This window comes from Heterodontus francisci, chromosome 3 (genome assembly GCF_036365525.1).
Source record: "Heterodontus francisci isolate sHetFra1 chromosome 3, sHetFra1.hap1, whole genome shotgun sequence".
In the NCBI taxonomy this organism is placed as follows: Eukaryota; Metazoa; Chordata; class Chondrichthyes; order Heterodontiformes; family Heterodontidae; genus Heterodontus; species Heterodontus francisci.
Genome location: NC_090373.1, coordinates 149,257,272 through 149,276,593, shown reverse-complemented (window position 1 = coordinate 149,276,593; position 19,322 = coordinate 149,257,272). Strand labels below are relative to the sequence as shown.

The 19,322-nt window shown below is 43.7% G+C and overlaps 1 protein-coding gene across 1 annotated transcript in view; it reads left to right on the top strand.

Annotated features, from left to right (window-relative positions):
• Nucleotides 1-19,322, top strand: part of cyb5r4 (cytochrome b5 reductase 4) — a 143,217-nt gene that overhangs the window by 73,056 nt on the left and 50,839 nt on the right. The window contains exons 7-8 of the mRNA XM_068026874.1: nt 5,138-5,195; nt 17,078-17,171. Of these exons, the coding sequence (XP_067882975.1) occupies nt 5,138-5,195; nt 17,078-17,171 (152 nt within the window). The remainder of the gene's footprint in view (nt 1-5,137; nt 5,196-17,077; nt 17,172-19,322) is intronic.

Genomic DNA, 19,322 nt, shown 5'->3' with positions numbered 1-19,322 from the left:
CGCTCTACACCTCCATCTCCCACCGGGATGGTTTGAGGGATCTCTGCTTCTTCCTGGAACAGAGGCCCGACCAGTCCCCATCCACCACCACCCTCCTCCGCCTTGCTGAACTTGTTCTCACATTGAACAACTTCTCCTTCAACTCCACGCACTTCCTTCAAGTAAAAGGTGTCGCTATGGGTACCCGCATGGGTCCTAGTTATGCCTGTCTTTTTGTGGGATATGTCGAGCATTCTTTGTTCCAGTCCTACTCAGGTCCCCTCCCCCAGCTCTTTTTCCAGTACATTGATGACTGTATTGGTGCCGTTTCCTGCTCCCGCTCCGAACTGGAAAACTTTATCAACTTTGCTTCCAATTTCCACCCTTCTCTCACCTTTACATGGTCCATCTCTGACACTTCCCTTCCCTTCCTCGACTTCTATGTCTCCATCTCTGGGGATAGGTTGTCTACCAATATCCATTATAAGCCCACCGACTCCCACAGCTACCTCGACTACACTTCTTCACACCCTACCTCCTGTAAGGACTCCATTCCATTCTCCCAGTTTCTCCATCTCCGACGCATCTGCTCTGATGATGCTACTTTCCAGGGAAGATGACCATCTTTGCTTCTGATATGACCTCCTTTTTCCTGAACCGAGGATTTCCCCCCACTGTTGTTGACAGGGCCCTCATCCGTGTCCGGCCCATTTCCCGCACCTCTACCCTCACCCCTTCCCCTCCCTCCCAGAACTGTGACAGGTTTCCCCCTGTCCTCACTTTCCACCCCATCAGCCTCCATATCCAAAGGATCATCCTCCGCCATTTCCGCCACCTCCAGCGTGATGCCACTACCAAACGCATCTTCCCCTCCCTTCCCCTGTCAGCATTCCGAAGGGATCGTTCCCTCCGCGACACCCTGGTCCATTCCTCCAATACACCCACCTCGTCCCCATCCCATGGCACCTTCCCCTGCAATCGCAGGAGGTGTGATACCTGCCCATTTACTTCCTCTCTCCTTACTCTCCCAGGCCCCAAACACTCCTTTCAGGTGAAGCAGCGATTTACTTGTACTTCTTTCAATGTAATATACTGTATTCGCTGCTCACAATGTGGTCTCCTCTACATTGGGGAGACCAAGCGCGAACAACAGATGCCCCTCTACGTTTCTTTCATAGATCTCACCAAAGCCTTTAACCTCGTCAGCAGACGTGGTCTCTTCAGACTACTAGAAAAGATCGGATGCCCACCAAAGCTACTAAGTATCATCACCTCATTCCATGACAATGTGAAAGGCACAATTCAGCATAGCAGTGCCTCATCAGACCCCTTTCCTATCCTGAGTGGCGTGAAACAGGGCTGTGTTCTCGCACCTACACTGTTTGGGATCTTCTTCTCACTGCTGCTCTCACATGCATTCAAGTCTTCAGAAGAAGGAATTTTCCTCCGCACAAGATCAGATGGCAGGTTGTTCAACCTTGCCCATCTTAGAGCGAAGACCAAAGTATGGAACGTCCTCATCAGGGAACTCCTCTTTGCTGATGATGCTGCATTAACATCCCACACAGAAGAGTGTCTGCAGAAACTCATCGACAGGATTGCGGCTGCCTGCAACGAATTAGGCCTAACCATCAGCCTCAAGTAAACGAACATCATGAGACAGGATGTCAGAAATGCTTCATCCATCAATCTCGGCGACCACGCTCTGGAAGTGGTTCAATAGTTCACCTACCTAGGCTCAACTATCACCAGTACCCTGTCTCTTGATGCAGAAATCAACAAGCGCATGGGAAAGGCGCCCACTGCTATGTCCAGACTGGCCAAGAGGGTATGGGAAAATGGCGCACTGACACGGAACACAAAAATTCGAGTGTATCAAGCCTGTGTCCTCAGTACCTTGCTCTACGGCAGCGAGGCCTGGACAACGTATGTCAGCCAAGAGCAACATCTCAACTCATTCCATCTTCGCTGCCTCTGGAGAATCCTTGGCATCAGGTGGCAGGACCGTATCTCCAACGCAGAAGTCGTTGAGGCAGCCGACATCCCCAGCATATACACCCTATTGAGCCAGCGGCGCTTGAGATGGCTTGGCCATGTGAGCCGCATGTAAGATGGCAGGATCCCCAAGGACGCATTGTACAGCGAACTCGTCACTGGTATCAGACCCACCGGCCGTCCATGTCTCCGCTTTAAAGACGTCTGCAAACATGACATGAAGTCCTGTGACATTGACCACAAGTTGTGGGATTCAGTTTCCAGTGATCGCCAGAGCTGGCGGACAGCCATAAAGGTGGGGCTAAAGAGTGGCAATTCGAAAAGGCTTAGTAGTTGGCAGGAAAAAAGTCAGAAGCGCAAGGAGAGAGCCAACTGTGTAACAGCCCCGACAACCAATTTTATCTGCAGCGCCTGTGGAAGAGTCTGTCACTCTAGAATTGGCCTTTATAGCCACTCCAGGCACTGCTCCACAAGCCACTGACCATCTCTCGGCACTTACCCATTGTCTCTCGAAACAAGGAGGCCAAAGAAGATGAACATGAATCCCAAGTCTCTTTGGACCTCCACTGTTGCTAGCTATTGACCATTCAGGAAGTATTCTGATCTACCCATTTTGGGTCCCAAGTGGATAGCCTCATGCTTTACTGCATGGAAATCAATTTGTCACGGGTTTGCCCATTCTGAACCTATTAATATCTCCTTGTAATTTTATGCTTTCATCAACACTGCTTACAGTGCTACATATCTGTGTGTCATCAGAAAATTTGGATATGTGGCTTTCTATCCTATCATCTAAGTCATTAAAAAATATAGTGAATAGTTGAGGCCCCAACACAGATCACTGTGGGACACCAATTGTCACATCCTACCAATTAGAGTATCTGCCCATTATCCCTACTCTCTGTATCCTGCTTCCCATCACACCCCTCATTAATGACTTACATTTGTTGCCTGTTCCCTAATGTATTAAATTTAAAATCCATGCCCTTCACCAACTTACAAAACCCTACCTCTGCAACTTTCTCCAGCTTTTTGATTCCTCTGGTCCTCTTACTCTGACATCCTATGCTTCCCCTCCCTTCCTTCCATTCCACCATAGATAGCAGACCATAAGTTGTCATACCCCTATGCTTTGGATCTCCATCCTCAAACCCCTCCCCCTCCCCTTTTAACTCTTTCCCCATCATTCAAAGATTTCTTAATATATATCTGCTTTCGTTTATCTAACTCACCCTCAAAGTGTTGGTACCTGCTCCTTTTCTCCTCTGAATCTAGTTTTTCTGAATTAAAGATTCTCTATAAATATAAGTTTTTGTAAATTGCTACTGGTGATATTTATAGTAGTTTTAGTGCCATCCACCAGATCATCTTTCTGGGTAACTTGTCTGGTTTATCTGCCAACTTATTCAGGGGTGACGAATATAATGGATATTGATGACAAAAATGTATAGATTTGCCTGCAGAAGAAGCTTTGTAGTCTATTTCCCTTCTAATATACTATTGTGAGGGTAAATTGTAAAGCATTGTATTTGCTTAAAGTATGTAAATTGCCATAGCAAACCTAGTTTCAGTTCCGATTTTTATTTTTTGAACATACTAATATTTAACAACAGTTTGCATATCTATAGCATTTATTACATACAAAGTAACATATGAAAGGATTTTACAGGGTATTGACTGTTGGAAGAGAGAAAAAAAGGGAAATAGAATTGAGATTGAGCTACAGCAAAAGCATGATTGAGGGCGGCGCAGTGGCTAGCACCGCAGCCTCACAGCTCCAGCAACCCGGGTTCGGTTCTGGGTACTGCCTGTGCGGAGTTTGCAAGTTCTCCCTGTGACCGCGTGGGTTTCCTCCGGTTTCCTCCCACATGCCAAAGACTTGCAGGTTGATGGGTAAAATTGGCCATTGTAAAAATTGCCCCTCGTGTAGGTAGGTGGTAGGAGAATTGAGGGAAGGTGGGGATGTGAGAGGGATAATGGGATTAATGTAGGATTAGTATAAATGGGTGGTTGATGGTCAGCGTGGACTTGTTAGGCCAAAGGGCTTGTTTCGGTGCTGTATTTCTCTATGACTCTATGATAGAAGAGGAGAATCTAAAGGAGATTTTCAAAGGAGCTCAACTACTGCTTCAAACAGCCAATCAGTATGCTCCTCCCATTCTGTTTTCAATTTCCAAAAATATTCTTTCAATAAATTATAGTTCCTTTGTTTCATTTAACTTTTTCTTCACATTCAGTAATCTGGTTCATGCCCTTCTTTTCAGCTTCATCGTTTAATTTCTTGTATTTGTTTCATGAGATGTGGGCATCGCTAGCAAGGCCAGCATTTATTGCCCTTGAGAAGGTGATGGTGAGCTGCCTTCTTGAACTGCTGCAGTCCATCTGGTGCGAGTAACCCACAGTGCTGTTGGGGAGAGATTTCCAAGATTCAGGAATTCAGGATCATGTACCTGTTTGGCCATCCTCATGTATTTTTCTTGCATTCAGCCTATCTTGGTCGATTTGTCTAAAAGAAAAAACGTATAGCTCCCCTGAAGGCATGGAGCTGGCTCTTGAATGATCTTAAGATTTTTATAGCCAATTCATCAGAAGTCTATTTCAAGTGCTGATTGCACTTCAAGTGAAGAAGTTCTTATTTTTTAAATTTGTTCTTGTGATGTGTGTATCGCTAGCAAGGCTGGCACTTTTGTCCATTCCTGATTGCCCTGAGAAGGTCTTGAAGGACCTTCCTCTTGAACTACATAGTGGGTTGATAAGCTGAGTGGTTTGCTCGGCCAGTTCAGAAGGCAGTTAAGACTGAACCACCTTGGTGTGGGACTGGAGTCACATATGGACCAGACTGGGTAAGGACAACAGGTTTCCTTCACAAGTTTGCCTTTCACCACTTGAACCTATGCTCCATGTTCTACACTCACAACTTGCCATGCCCTAAGTTTGCCTTTTCTCTGTTGTTTAGTATCTTGTATCCTTCTGCGAAATCTCCTCTGTCACATTTTTTCACATTAAGGATTCCCAGTTTCTCTAGTTTTCTATCAAATGTTTGTTCTTTAAGGCTGTGGACATTGCGCAATATTTCAGTTTGACTGTGCAAATATATTTTAAGTTCTGAATTCAAAAAGTACTGTCATCCAACTCAAATTTTTTTTTTTAACAATTTTACCAGACACGAATGGTTTCAGACAGAGGATACAATCGCAGTTGTTATATACACCAAACAAAAGGTATGTGCTTCAAAATAAAACCACTTGCAGAAGCGGCATTGGATAGATAACATGTAATCTTTAGCTGAATGCGGCAGTTTTGCTTACCACAGGGATGTCAAGCAATCAGTAGGACGTGGGAGTAGGAGAAGAAGCCCGGACTTTGATGAATAATTCTGAAGATCACTTTAACTTGACAATTAAGAAGCATCTGTCATCTTGCTGAATTGTATAATTAATTGTATGACAAGCTATGCAAATATTTGCGAAATTAAACCTTGAAAGGGATTTTGCCAATTTGATCTTAATTTGAGATCTGTTGTGTTGCTTTTAGCTAAATATGGTAGATGAGTTCTCACTCTACTGTGTTGTTGATTAGTAATCCTTCCAAGAAATCTTACAAATAAACCTAAGAGTTTCTAACTTTGGAACCAAACAAGACAAGTGTTCCGTGGATAGAATAAGATGACTTTGAAAGAGCCTGAGCTGTGTTGTGAATCATTTGTGCAATTTTTGTATTGACATTTCATTGTCCACCAGTGTCTCTATATATGCATGTGCGCACACTTCTTTTAAGTCTAAGACTTGTTCCATTTAGCTTTTCTACCGTGCTAAAATATTTCTTTTTATTTTAATTGCCTCTGATCTCAACATTTATTCATCAAGGCAGGTGGTGCTGTTGCCTCCTTAACTCTCAGTAGCCACAAAGAGCAACAGTCTGAGACTTCTACAACATCTGATCAGATTTGCTTTTGCTTCTTATTCTTGACTTTTTTTGATTATGTTTTAAAATAGATTTTATTTTTAGCTTGGACCCTATATGGCCTCATCACTGGTTCTTACTGATCCCACCACCAGATACCACTAACTCCCCCTCTCAGTTGCCATGCTGCTTGTCTCCAAGCCATATTTTTACCTGCATTAAACCCATAACTGGCTCTTTGTAGTTCAAATGATAGTGTATTTATAAGGAAATAGCAGGAGGGGTGAGAGACAGTGTGAGCAGAAGGGATGTGAGCCGGAACAATAAGAGAAGGAGAGTTGGGATGGAGAAATTGGGTAGCAACTGGTGGGTGAGAGGAAGCAGAAGAGACTAATGTGAGAGGGGTGAGCCTGGGGTAAATGAAGGTTGATAGCTACCAATTTTCTCTACACCCTCCTCTCCCAGAATAATGGCTGACCTCAGCTTTCCCATTTCAGTAGCTCCCCCAATTCTCCCCCTCACCTTGCAACTGTCCAGTGCTTATCTGGCCTTTCCTTCCCTCCCTGCCTGTCATCAGTTGCCTGCCGCAGCTCGCCCCACCCCCATCTTCCACCCGTGCCCTCTTTCACCTCTCAACCCCTCACCCAAACATCCCAATCCCCAGTTATGCCAAACACCAGATTAAATCTTAACACTGCTGTCAAATTTCAGTAGTTTAACTGTAGCCTTTGCAAATTCCAGGACTCCAGTCTGGTTCTATCAAATTGGAACACCACTCCACTCTCACGAGGAACCTGCATGCCAGTGCTCAGACACAGAACAAGGCACAGAATAGGATAGATTGAAGTCAGTGGAAGGGAGAGAAGAAATCAACACAAACCAAAGGAATATTAAAGGAGAAGAGAACCAAAGGGAAACAGCAGTAAAACCCTTGATACACACCCTCCTTGAGTGCTCCGAAATATCAGGAACCTACACCTACCCTGGTGCACTTTGTCTGTTATCTTGCAGGGGGTTCCTAGTGTCTGAAATGGGAGAGAAGATGATGGGGTCTGGCAGCAGTGGAGAGGGCTACCTGAGCTAAGCAACATGGCAGAAAATTATATGGACTATCAAAACTCTTGAGGGACTCTTGGAGTTTGGTAAAGGGACCAGAAAATCCTCTGGCTTTTGTGCAATGCCATGGGAGGTCGACTAGTGTATATTATCACTAATCTGTATTTATATAGGGTGCACTTTCTGTGGCACTATTAACTTAGTACACTTTTCTTGGTGTACATTTTTCCTGTAATACTATTTCTGTCACTCTTCAGTTTTCCTATTCAGTTCTTCAAGCCTTCAAGCTAGGTGGCAGTGTGCCACTTTTCTGTACTTGCCTCTGTTTGATGGACTAAAACACGTGATCACCTTGAGCCTATGTTCTCTCATTTCTCTCTGCACATGCTCTCTTTTTCACATGCTCTCTTGTTCCTTCGCTCTCTTTTGTGCTCTCTCTCTTTTTGAGACCCCAATTTTCTCCCCACCAATTGTTTTGTCAAGGGTAACTGTCTGCTGGTTTTACTTTTTAATGCTTGAAACCCTTTTATTTACTTTATTTTTGTTCTTTGCTCCTTTATTTTTAAACTAATTCTTGCTGCTCACTGTTCTTTTGAATGTTCACTTCTGGTACTTGTCATTTTGGACTGCAATCCTTCCACTTTGAAAAATGACAGCCGACAAACTTGACTGATCCTCTTCTCCTCCCCACTTCCTGAAGTGTTGGCTTGTGGGCCTAGCTGATCCCACCTCCTTCCCAAAGCAGAAAGGAGAGGAGAGAGACACAGAACAAGCCAGAGGAAGAGAGGGGGGAGCAAAACATGCCAAAGGAATAGAAAAGGAGAAAGGGAGGGAGCAGAGAAAGTGACCGAGAAGGGAAGAAAGTAAAAGCTAGTATGTGTATGTGAGTATACTTGAGACAGAGTGAAAGAGAATGGTGATATGTTTGTAGACAGAGTGGAAAACCTGTTACAAATGCCTTCCACATGTCCTCTTCCTCACTCTGCACTCCCATCGATATATTTACAGATCGTAATTAAGTTGCAGCGGTCCTTCCTGTCTGCCATGATTAGATGTCAGTCACCCATACATACCCAATCCTGATCTGTTCCCAATCATCAGATCCTGACTATCAGCCAGGAAGTCAGTTTTAAGGACAAAGGATGTTTTAAATACTCTGTTTTCTTCCTGCATACTGACATCTGTTGGTACATATAGTAACAGTGCATTTTGAACTCAAATATCAGTTTCAGGCTGTGATCTGAGCCAATAGCAGAGAAGAAGATGGATGCAGATTGGGTCATGCCCTGTATCTTCCACGTCCCCAATGCAGCCAGACCCTTGTGCCTATCTCAGTGCTCTCAGACTCTGGGGCACACTCCTCAGTGCTACTACACACCAGGATCCCAACATATCTTCTGATGAGAAATGTAGATAATATATTTACAATTGTGTCCACTGCGGTTTCATGGAATCATGGAATGATATCGCACAGAAGGAGGCCATTCAGCCCATCATGCTAGTGCTGACTCTTTGATAGCACTATCCAGTTAGTCCCACTTTTCTGCTATTCTCCATATCCCTGCAATTTTTTTCCCTTCAAATATTTTTCCAATTCTCTAGGCATATAAATAGTAAAAGGGTGATAAAAGGTGGAGTAAGGCCGATTAGGGACCAAAAGGGGGATTTACGCATGGAGGCAGGGGGAATAGTTGAGGTACATTGCATCTGTATTCAACAAGGAAGAAGATGTTACCCAGGCCACGGTGAAAGGGGAGGTAATTAATGCAGTAGAAGGATTTAAAATTGATAAGCGGTATTAGATAGGCTGTCTATATTTAAAGTTGATAAAACACCAGGACTGGATGAGACGGATCCAAGGATACCGAGGGAAGTGAGAGTGGAAATTGCAGAGGCACTGGCCATAATTTTCCAGTCTTGCTTAGACTCTGGGGTGGTGTCAGAGGACTGGAGAATTGCAAATGTTACACCCTTATTCAAAAAGATTTTAAAGATAAGCCCAGCAACTACAGGCCAGTAAGTTTAACTTCAGTGCTTCTAGAAATGATAATTCGGGACAGAATTAATAGTCACTTGGGCAAATGTGGGTTAATTAAAGAAAGCCAACACGGATTTATGAAGGGTAAATTGTGCCAGAGGAATGGAGAATTGCAAATATTACACCCTGGTTCAAAAAGGATGGAAAGATAAGCCCAGCAAGTACAGGCTAGTCAGTTTAACTTCAGTGATGAGGAGAATTCTAGAAACAATAATTTGGGACAAAATTAATAGTCATATGGACAAATGCGGGTTAATTAAGAAAAGCCAGCACGGATTTGTTGAGGGAAAATCATGTTTAACTAAATTTCTGGAGTTTTTTGAAGTGGTAACTGATAGGGTTGATGATGGTAATGCTGTTGATGTGCTGTGCATGGACTTCCAAAAGACATTTGATAAAGTGCCACACAACAGACTTGTGAGCAAAATTATAGCTCATGGAATAAAAGGGACAATAGCAAGATGGATATGGAATTGGCTGAATGACAGGAAACAGAGAGTAGTGGTTAATGGATGTTTTTCAGGCTGGAGAAAGGTTTGTAGTGGAGTTCCACAGGGGTCAGTATTGGGACCCTTGCTTTTCCTGATATATGACTTAGACCTTAGTGTGCAGGGCGCAATTTCAAAATTTGCAGATGATACAAAACTTGGAAGCAATGTGAACTGTGAGGAGGATAGTGTGGAACTTCAAAAGGACGTAGACAAGTTGGTGGAATGGACGGACAAGTGGCAATGGACAAGTTCAATGGGGAAAAATGTGAAGTGATTCATGCTGGTCGGAAGCACATGGAGAGACAATATAAAATAAAGTGTACAATTCTAAAGGGGGTGCAGGATTAGAGGGACCTGGATATATATGTGCATAGGTCATTGAAGGTGGCAGGACAGGTTGAGAGAGCGTTCAATAAAGAATACAGTATCCTAGGCTTTATTAATAGCGGCATAGAGTACAAGAGCAAGGAGGTTAAGTTGAACTTTTATAAGACACTAGTTCGACCTCAGCTGGAGTATTGTATCCAGTTGTGGGTGCCACATTTAAGGAAAGATGTAAAGACATTGAAGAGAGTGCAGCAATGATTCATGAGAGTGGTTCCAGAGATGAGGGAACTTCATTTACGAAGATAGATTGGAGAAGTTGGGCCTGATTTCCTTGAAGAGAAGGCTGAGCGGAGATTTGATACAGGTCTTCAAAATCATGAGGGGTCTGGACGGAGTCGATAGGGAAAAACTGTTCCCACTCGTGAAAGGATCGAGAACGAGATGGCACAGATTTAAAGTAATTGGCAGAAGCAGCAATGGCGACATAAGGAAAAACTTTTTCAAGCAGCGAGTGGTTAGGATCTGGAATGCACTACCAGAGAGCACAGTGGAGGCAGGTTCAAACGAGGGGTTCAAAAGGTTATTAGATAGTTACCTGAAAAGGAAGAATGTACAGGGTTATGGGGAGAAGGCAGTGGAATGGCAATAAGTGAGTTTCTCTCTCGGGAGAGCTGGTGCAGACACAATGGGCTGAATGACCTCCTTCTGTGCTGTAACAATTCTGAGATTCTGTGATTCTGAGTAGTGATTCTAAACTGAAAGCAGGTTCTGCAGTTTTTGATCAGGAGGAGGCCATTCAGCCCCACGAACCTGTTTAGTTAGATCACGGCTAAACTGTATCTTCAATCCATTTACCAACCTTGGATCTATAACCCTTCATTCCCGAGCCTAACAAAAATCTATCAATCTCAGTTTGAATATTTTCAATTGACCTAGCCTCAACAGCTTTTTGGAGGAGAGAGTTCCAGACTTCCACTACTCTTTGTGTAAAGAAGCGTTTCCTGACATCATCCCTGAAGCCTAAATCTAAGTTCAAGGTTATGCCCCCTTGTTCTGGATTCTCCCACCACAGGGAACAGTTACTATCTTAACAACTCCTTTAATCACCTCAATTACACATTACCCCTTAATCTCCTGTATTTAAGGGAATGCAAGCCCATTCTATGCAATCTGTCCTCATAATTTAACCATTTTAACCCTGGTATTATTATGGAGAATCAGCAGTGCACCCCCTCCAAGGCCAGTATATCCTTCCTGAGTGGCGGTGACCAGAAGTGAACCATACAACCATAGAAATATTACGGCACAGAAGGAGGCCATTCAGCCCATTGTGTCAGTGCCGGCTGAAACATCTTGCCACCCAATCTAATCCCATCTTCCAGTACCTGGTCCATAGCCTTGCAGGTTACTGCACTTCAAGTGCATGTCCAGGTACCTTTTAAATGAGTTGAGAGTTTCTGCCTCCACCACCGTTCCTGGTAGTGAATTCCAGACACCCACCACCCTCTGAGTGATAAAGTTTTTCCTTATGTCCCCTCTAATCCTTCTACCAATCACCTTAAATCTTTGCCGTCTGGTAACTGACCTCTCCGCCAGGGGAAACAGGTCCTTCCTGTCTACTCTATCTAGGCCCCTCAAAATTTTGTACCCCTCAATTAAGTCACCCCTCCGCCTCCTCTGTTCTAAGGAAAACAACCCTGTCCGATCCAATCTTTCCTCATAACTGCAACTTTCAAGCCCTGGCAACATTCTTGTAAATCTCCTCTGTACTCTCTCCAGAGCAGTTACGTCCTTCCTATAATGTGGTGACCAGAACTGTACTCCAGCTGTGGCTTAAGCAGTGTTTTATACAGTTCCAGCATTACATTTTGTATTCTATACCTCGGCCAATAAAAGAAAGCCTTCCATATGCCTTCTTCACCACTCTATCTACCTGTCCTGCAACCTTCAGGGACCAATGGACATGCATTCCAAGGTCTCTCACGTCTTCTACCCCTCTCAATATCCTCCCATTTATTGTGTCGCTTTGCTTGCTTGCCCTCCTCAAATGCATTACCTCACACTTCTCTGGATTGAATTCCATTTGCCACTTTTCCACCCACTCAACCAAACCATTGTTATTTTTATTTTATTTATTTAGAGATACAGCACTGAAACAGGCCCTTCGGCCCACCGAGTCTGTGCCGACCAACAACCACCCATTTATACTAACCCTACAGTAATCCCATATTCCCTACTACCTACCTACCTAAACTAGGGGCAATTTACAATGGCCAATTTACCTATCACCTGCAAGTCTTTGGCTGTGGGAGGAAACCGGAGCACCCGGCGAAAACCCACGCGGTCACAGGGAGAACTTGCAAACTCTGCACAGGCAGTACCCAGAATTGAACTCGGGTCCCTGGAGTTGTGAGGCTGTGGTGCTAACCACTGCGCTGCCCATTCATTCTGGAGTCTACAGCTATCCTCTTCACTATCAACTACACGGCCAATTTTTGTGTCATCAGTAAATTTCCCAGTCATGCCTCCCACATTTAAGTCCAAATCAATATAATACCACAAACAGCAAGGGTTCCAACACTGAGCCCTGTGGAATGCCACTGGAAACCACTTTCCATTCGCAAAAACATCTGTCAACTACTACCCTTGTTTTCTGTCACTGAGCCAATATTGGATCCAACCTGCCACATTCCCCTGTATTCCATTCATTTTTCTGATCAGTCTGCCATGCGGGACCTTGTCAAATGCCTTACTAAAATCCATGTAGCCCATATCCACTGCACTACCCTCATCAATCCTCCTTGTTACTTTTTCAAAAAACTCAATCAAGTTAGTAAGACATGACCTTCCCTGAACAAATCCATGCTGACTATCCCTGATTCATCTATGCCTTTCTATGTGGCAGTTTTCCTGTCCCTCAGAATTGATTCTAATAATTCTAATAATTCTAATAATAAAACGGGCGGCACAGTGGCGCAGTGGTTAGCACTGCAGCCTCACAGCTCCGGCGCCCCGGGTTCAATTCCGGGTACTGCCTGTGTGGAGTTTGCAAGTTCTCCCTGTGTCTGCGTGGGTTTCCTCCGGGTGCTCCGGTTTCCTCCCACATGCCAAAGACTTGCAGGTTGATAGGTAAATTAGCCATTAGAAATTGCCCCTAGTATAGGTAGGTGGTAGGGAAAATATAGGGACAGGTGGGGATGTGGTAGGAATATGGGATTAATGTAGGATTAGTATAAGTGGGTGGTTGATGGTCGGCACAGACTCGGTGGGCCGAAGGGCCTGTTTCAGTGCTGTATCTCTAAACTAAACTAATTTCCCCACCACCGAGGTCAGACTGACCAGCCTATAATTGTTTGACCTAATCCTCGCACCCTTTTTAAACAATGGTATAACGTCCGCAGACCTCCAATCCTCTGGCACCTCGCTTGTATCCAGTGAGGATTTGAAGATGATCCTCAGTGCATCTGCTATTTCCTCCCTGGCTTCCTTTAACAACCTGGGATGCAATGAATATAGTTCACCAGAGGGAGCATAACCACAGCTTTATATAACTGTAAGATAACTTCTGCCCCTTGTATCCTAGCCCCTTTGAAATAAAGACCAACATTTTATTAGCCTTTTTAATTACTTACAGTATCTGTCCCAACATTCCTTTAGTCTTGTAATGGAAAACCACATGCCAAATGGAAAAATATTAATTTTGTTGTATGAAATTTTGCCTGAGACCTTTTTACTGGACATTATTGCAAATAACTTTTAAAAAGCAGAACAGAACAGCCAAAGACGGCCATGCACAATTTTCATATGGGAAGCCAAGGCCGGCTGGGAGATAGAGGTAATTACCCAGTCTAGGTAGAACCATAGGGGTGCGCTCTGATTCAGTTACCTAGAATGGGTTTTGTCAATAGTGGTTGTCAAAAGTTATCGACACCCTTTGACTTTGAAAGAGCCAACCTCTCCCTCCCCCACCACCACGTATTTCTGAAGAACTTTGAATTTCAAAAAACCTTCCAGAAACCTCTGTTTTCAAACAAAGATGTGGTCACATGACATACCTGCCTGTGTAGCTCTGAGATTGTGAATTGTGCCTCAGAAGAAAAGACAGTAAGTGAACTCCAAGGAAGAAAGCATCTCCCTCTCTTGCAAAGCCCAGGGGAGCCTCAAGCTGCAGCTAAACCTCAAATCTACAGATCCTCCCAATCATCAACAAGGAGGATGGCTAAAGCCTCTCTTTGGCCTTCCGGGACCAGAGAAGAAAGCGTGAATTGTGCACATGGCCCAGCGAGGACAGTGGGACTACACTTCTGTACTTAAATTCCATTTTTATTATGGACTCTATTCCAACCTCACAACTCTGCCTTTTCCCCTCTGTATCTATTTGTGTGTGTGCCTCTCGTATGAATCTGAGCGGGGCTGCTTCGCGTATTTAGTAATTTTAACTGGTTTAGAGTGATAAGGTTAATTAACTTACATCTTGCTTGTTTAAACTCAAGAAAATCTGTCTGATTGGTTCATTTACAATTATAATTAGAGGAGCAGGAGCAAGAGCTCACTGAGGTGATAAGTTTAATCATTGTGTTAAAAAAAGATAAACACTGTTACGGTCAAACCAGAGAAGGGGCAAAAGGGGAGCCTGAGATGCCTTCCTCACCTGGTCTTTACAGCCTATTTAATTATTTTTTGTGTCTGTCTACTGGATTTTAGTGATTTCTCTACATGGACCTCTAAGTCTCACTATTCCTACCTTCTTGCCATTTAGAAAATACCCTGATCAATCTTGGGGCTCAAACTGGATGACCTAACACTTCCCCACATTAAACTCCAACTGCCACAGTTTTTGCCCAGTCTATCACTGTGCAGTAAGCACAGTTTTCCAAGAAGCATCAGTGACATTTAAGATAGCTAAATGGTAAAATGCTTCTCTCAGTCTGTAATTAATTTGTTTTCAAAATTATTTAAAGGAAAGCCAGAGAATATATTTCAAAAGCTTTATCCAACTTAATGTTATTTTGATAAAAGCAAAAGGCTGTGGATGCTGTAACTGTGACGTAAAATCAGAAAATGCTGGAAACTATCAGCAGGCCAGGTAGCATTTGAATACAGAGAAACAGTTAACATTTCCGGTTGATGACCTTACATAGAACTGGAAGACGTTAGAGATGAACAGTTGTTAAGCCAGTATGAAGCCAGCGAAAAGGATGCAAGGAAAGAATAAAAGGGAAAGATCTGTGATGTGGTGGATGCTTTTTTTTATTTGTTTCATGGGATGTGGGCGTCGCTGGCAAGGCCATTTTTTGTTGCCCATCCCTAATTGCCCTTGAGAAGGTGATGGTGAGCTGCCTTCTTGAACTGCTGCAATCCATCTGATGTGGGTACATCCACAGTGCAAGGCAAAAGGTGATAATAGTGGGCCAAACATGGAAACAAAAGATACATTTTATGTTAAGGTTTTTTTAAAAACAACAATGCTATATAGCAACATTTAAAAAAAAGTAGCCTGTACTACTTGTCATTTTTTATTTGTCTTGGACAACACTGGGATTGAGAAATAAATACTGCCTTCCTAATTGCTTTGGAAGCATTCAGAAGTAGTCACGTAGTATGAGACTGGAGTCACATGTAGGTCAGACTGGATATGGGTGGAGGTTTCACTTCAGTTTAACTTAGCAATAATTGAATTTGAACTCTCGATTTCTGTGTTGTTAGTCCTATGCTATAACTTATTGTCCTATGAGGAGACTGGACCTGTATTCTCCAGAGCTTAGAAGAATGAGAGGTGATCTCATTGAAACATACAAAATTCTTACAGGGCTCAACAGGGTTGATGCAGGAAGGATGTTTCCCCTGGCTGGGTGGGGGCGTTGATGGTTGAGGGGTCTAGAACCAGGGAACACAGTCTCAGAATAAGAGGCAGGCCATTTAGGACTGAGATGAGGAGGAGCTTCTTCACTCGGAGGCTAGTGAATCTTTGGAATTCTCTACCCCAAAGGGCTGTGGAGTCTCAGTCATTGAGTATGTTCAAGATATCAAGGGGTATGGGGATAATGTGGGAAAATGACGTTGAGGTAGAAGATCATCCATGATCTAATTGAATGGCGGAGCAGGCTCGAGGGGCTGAATGGCCTACTCCTCCTATTTCCTATGTTCCTATGTAACATTTATTGATGTTTGAATTATAAATGCTCTCTAAACATTAGAAAATGTATTAGCTGAGAGAGATAGACAGACAGGCAGATGGAGTGGCTTTCTTCATCCGAATGTGAGTTATTAAAAGGCCTTGAATTTTGCTAACTACAGAATATCTCTAATTATTGGCTGTAGTTTGATGGTGGTTAGAAATTGTAAACATTCTGATAACTGACATCTGTGAGGAAAGGGAGAGAGACGTGCAAGTAGTGTCACTTCCTTTCCTTATTAAAAGCAAACCAAAAGTCTGCAGTCATCATCTGTGTTTTGTTGATAGTTAGAAAATGTACAGGTTCTAATTACTGAAGCCTGTGACATAAATATATTTATATCGCCAATCAAAAAATACCAAATTTAATGTTAGAAGGAAGCAGTGCTGCTAATGCACTCTTTCCTAAGGTTCTTACCCATGCCTGTCCCTAAAATTGACATGTAAGCGTAACTCCACATTTCAATCCTAGTTCTGCTAAATCTTTAATTCGTCTCCACAGTAATTTCATATCAAAGATGTTGTCAATGGTATAAACACCAGCAGCTCTACTTGAGTGCTGTCAAACTCCACCCAAGTTCAGTCAAAGCCCAGGAGCATTTCCCTGCACAGCTAATCCCATTCCCCTTATTGCTTTTCAAAAAAAAATGTTTTCAGGCTGTGAGTGACATTGGATTAGATGTTTATATTACCCATCCCTAATTGCCATGGTTTGTGGCTTGCTACGTCACCAGAGAGAGCATGAAGAGTGAATTGTTGTTTGGACTTGGAGTCATGTTTAGACCAGATCAGGTAGAACCAACACAATCCCTTTTCTGTCAGACATCAATGCATCAGTTTAACGTTTACAATAATCAGCTTTCATGGTCATCTTTGATGGTACCAACTCACAAATTACATGTTAATACCTCCCTTCAAAAGGAAAGAGAGGAATTTAATATGAGAATTTGTATGATATAATGGTACCAGTAATTGAAATGCTACTTGGATGAGAAATGATCAGTTATTCCAATTATCTATAAGTGGATTATTTAAGTTCTTAATCTGAACCTATTAATCTTAGGTATCTTAGAATTTGTGGCAATTATTAATTTGTGCAAAATTCTTTCAAAGGATATCAACTCGGATTCTGTGATTGTAGACTTGGAAAGTGGTGTGCTAAGAACAGAGGTTCGGCAACAAGAATATTCTTATATCCTTCACCTGGGTACGTTATTGCTGTTGGGAAACCAAATCAGAAAATAAAATGAGTGTTTTTATTTTGTATGTACATTATTTGTTACATATTAATCACTGATATTGAGCTTTTGAGGGCTTTGATAATACATCGCCGAAGGTTTGTCTATTAAAATGCAAGGCTGAAATTATTCATTGTTGCAAGATTAAAACTCCTGTGGGTGTGGGCTAGCACCAACCAAATATAAGGTTTAAGACATTTTAAAGAAAACTCTTTTTCCATGTTATTGTAAACATTTTTAAATTGAAAACTACAGGTAGAATTTTTTTTTGGTACTATAAATTAAAGGAAAGCAGGAAATGTTAAAATTCTATGTTTCTTTAGACAGTCACACCAGGGCAAAGAATGCCTCATGCACATTTGATGATATGATATACAGTCCTTTTGCATCATGCAGACTGCATTTACTACAGTTACTTAAGAGTATGGGATCTTTATGAAGAGGATAGTGACCCAGACAAGATTTTGTCACAAATGCCAACAGCCTGTAATGTAGTGAAACATCCTAAGAAGGTTCACAAAAGGGCAGCCAATGGATTAATCTCCATTTTGAAGATGAAGAGCTGGATTTTGTGGAGGAGGTGGGGCTTGCAGCACCAGGCCGAAATGGCAGAGGGATCTCCAGCTCGGCCTTTTCATACCCTCCCGGAATGATCTTGCAGTGTTTTGAAGGTTGTGTCCCACACCTTTAAAGACAGGAAACCCTTCTCCAAGGGATCCTGCTGGCCAGTCACAGGGCCAGCAGCTCAGCAGTATTGGCAGCACCACCGGGAGCAGTGGCCAGTACTGCTATGGCAGAGGCCTTGGACCCAGTCCGAGCATTGGAACCCCGCACCTCAGGTGAGGCGGGGCCGCCAGGGCCAGTCTGGAACACCCCAGCGAGTTGGATTTGGGGTGTGGTCGTAAAGCCCAGGGGGAGGGGCAGTCCTGGGAGGAGCATTGTTTCCAGGCTGGGGCCCTCCATGGGACGCAGATCGTCCACACAGGAGGGACCTCCCCTCCCCCCCCCCCCCCCCCGAAAGGCCTCTGGGAGGACGCCTCGTTCTACAGGGCTCCCTGCCTGCAAGGCAGAGGCACCCCCTGCCGCAGGTTAAATCCCAGCAGCAGGAAGAGGCCCTTAAAGTGGCCATTAATAAGCCACTTAAGGGCCTTATTTGGCCTCTGGGCACGAAGGCCCTTGTCAGCCTATTCCACCCAGCAAGATTGCTTCATGACAGGCTCTCCGCCCCTCTCCACCTGTCGCGATTCTATGGGCCCCACTCCTCTGACCTGATCTCAGGGTGCCTATAAAATCTAGCTGGAAATGAGTGAGCTCTTTGTATCTCAGGTCAGAAATGAGGATAGAGGGGGAGGGTAAGGGAAGTCAAAGGAGATGGTTTGTAGTGAAAAGGAGGAGTAAGAAGATGAATTAACCATTTGGAATTTGAAGCCATATTTATTTTTTTCGTTCATAGGATGTGGGTGTCGCTGGCTAAGCCAGCATTTATTGCCCATTCCAAATTGCCCTTGAGAAGGTGGTGGTGAGCCGCCTTCTTGAACCGCTGCAGCCCATATGGGGTAGGTATTCCCATAATGCTGTTAGGAGGGGAGTTCCAGGATTTTGACCCAGTGACAGTGAAGGAACAGCAATACAGTTCCAAGTCAGGATGGTGTGTGGCTTGGAGGGGAACTTGCAGGTGGTGGTGGTCCCAAGCATCTGCTGCCCTTGTCCTTCTAGGTGGTAGACGTCGCGGGTTTGGAAGTTGCTATCCAAGGAGAATTGGTGAGTTGCTGCAGTGCATCTTGTAGATGTTATACGTGGCTGCCACTGTGCTCCAGTGGTGAAGGGAGTGAATATTTGTAGATGGTGTGCCAATCAAGCAGGCTGCTTTGTCCCGGATGTTTAGTTTAGTTTAGTTTAGAGATACAGCACTGAAACAGGCCCTTTGGCCCACTGAGTCTGTGCCGACCATCAACCACCCATTTATTCCTAATTCCATATTCCTACCGCATCCCCACCTGTCTCTATATTTCCCTACCACCTGCCTAAACTAGGGGCAATTGCTAATGGCCAATTTACCTATCAACCTGCAAGTCGTTGGCATGTGGGAGGAAACCGGATCACCCAGAGGAAACCCACGC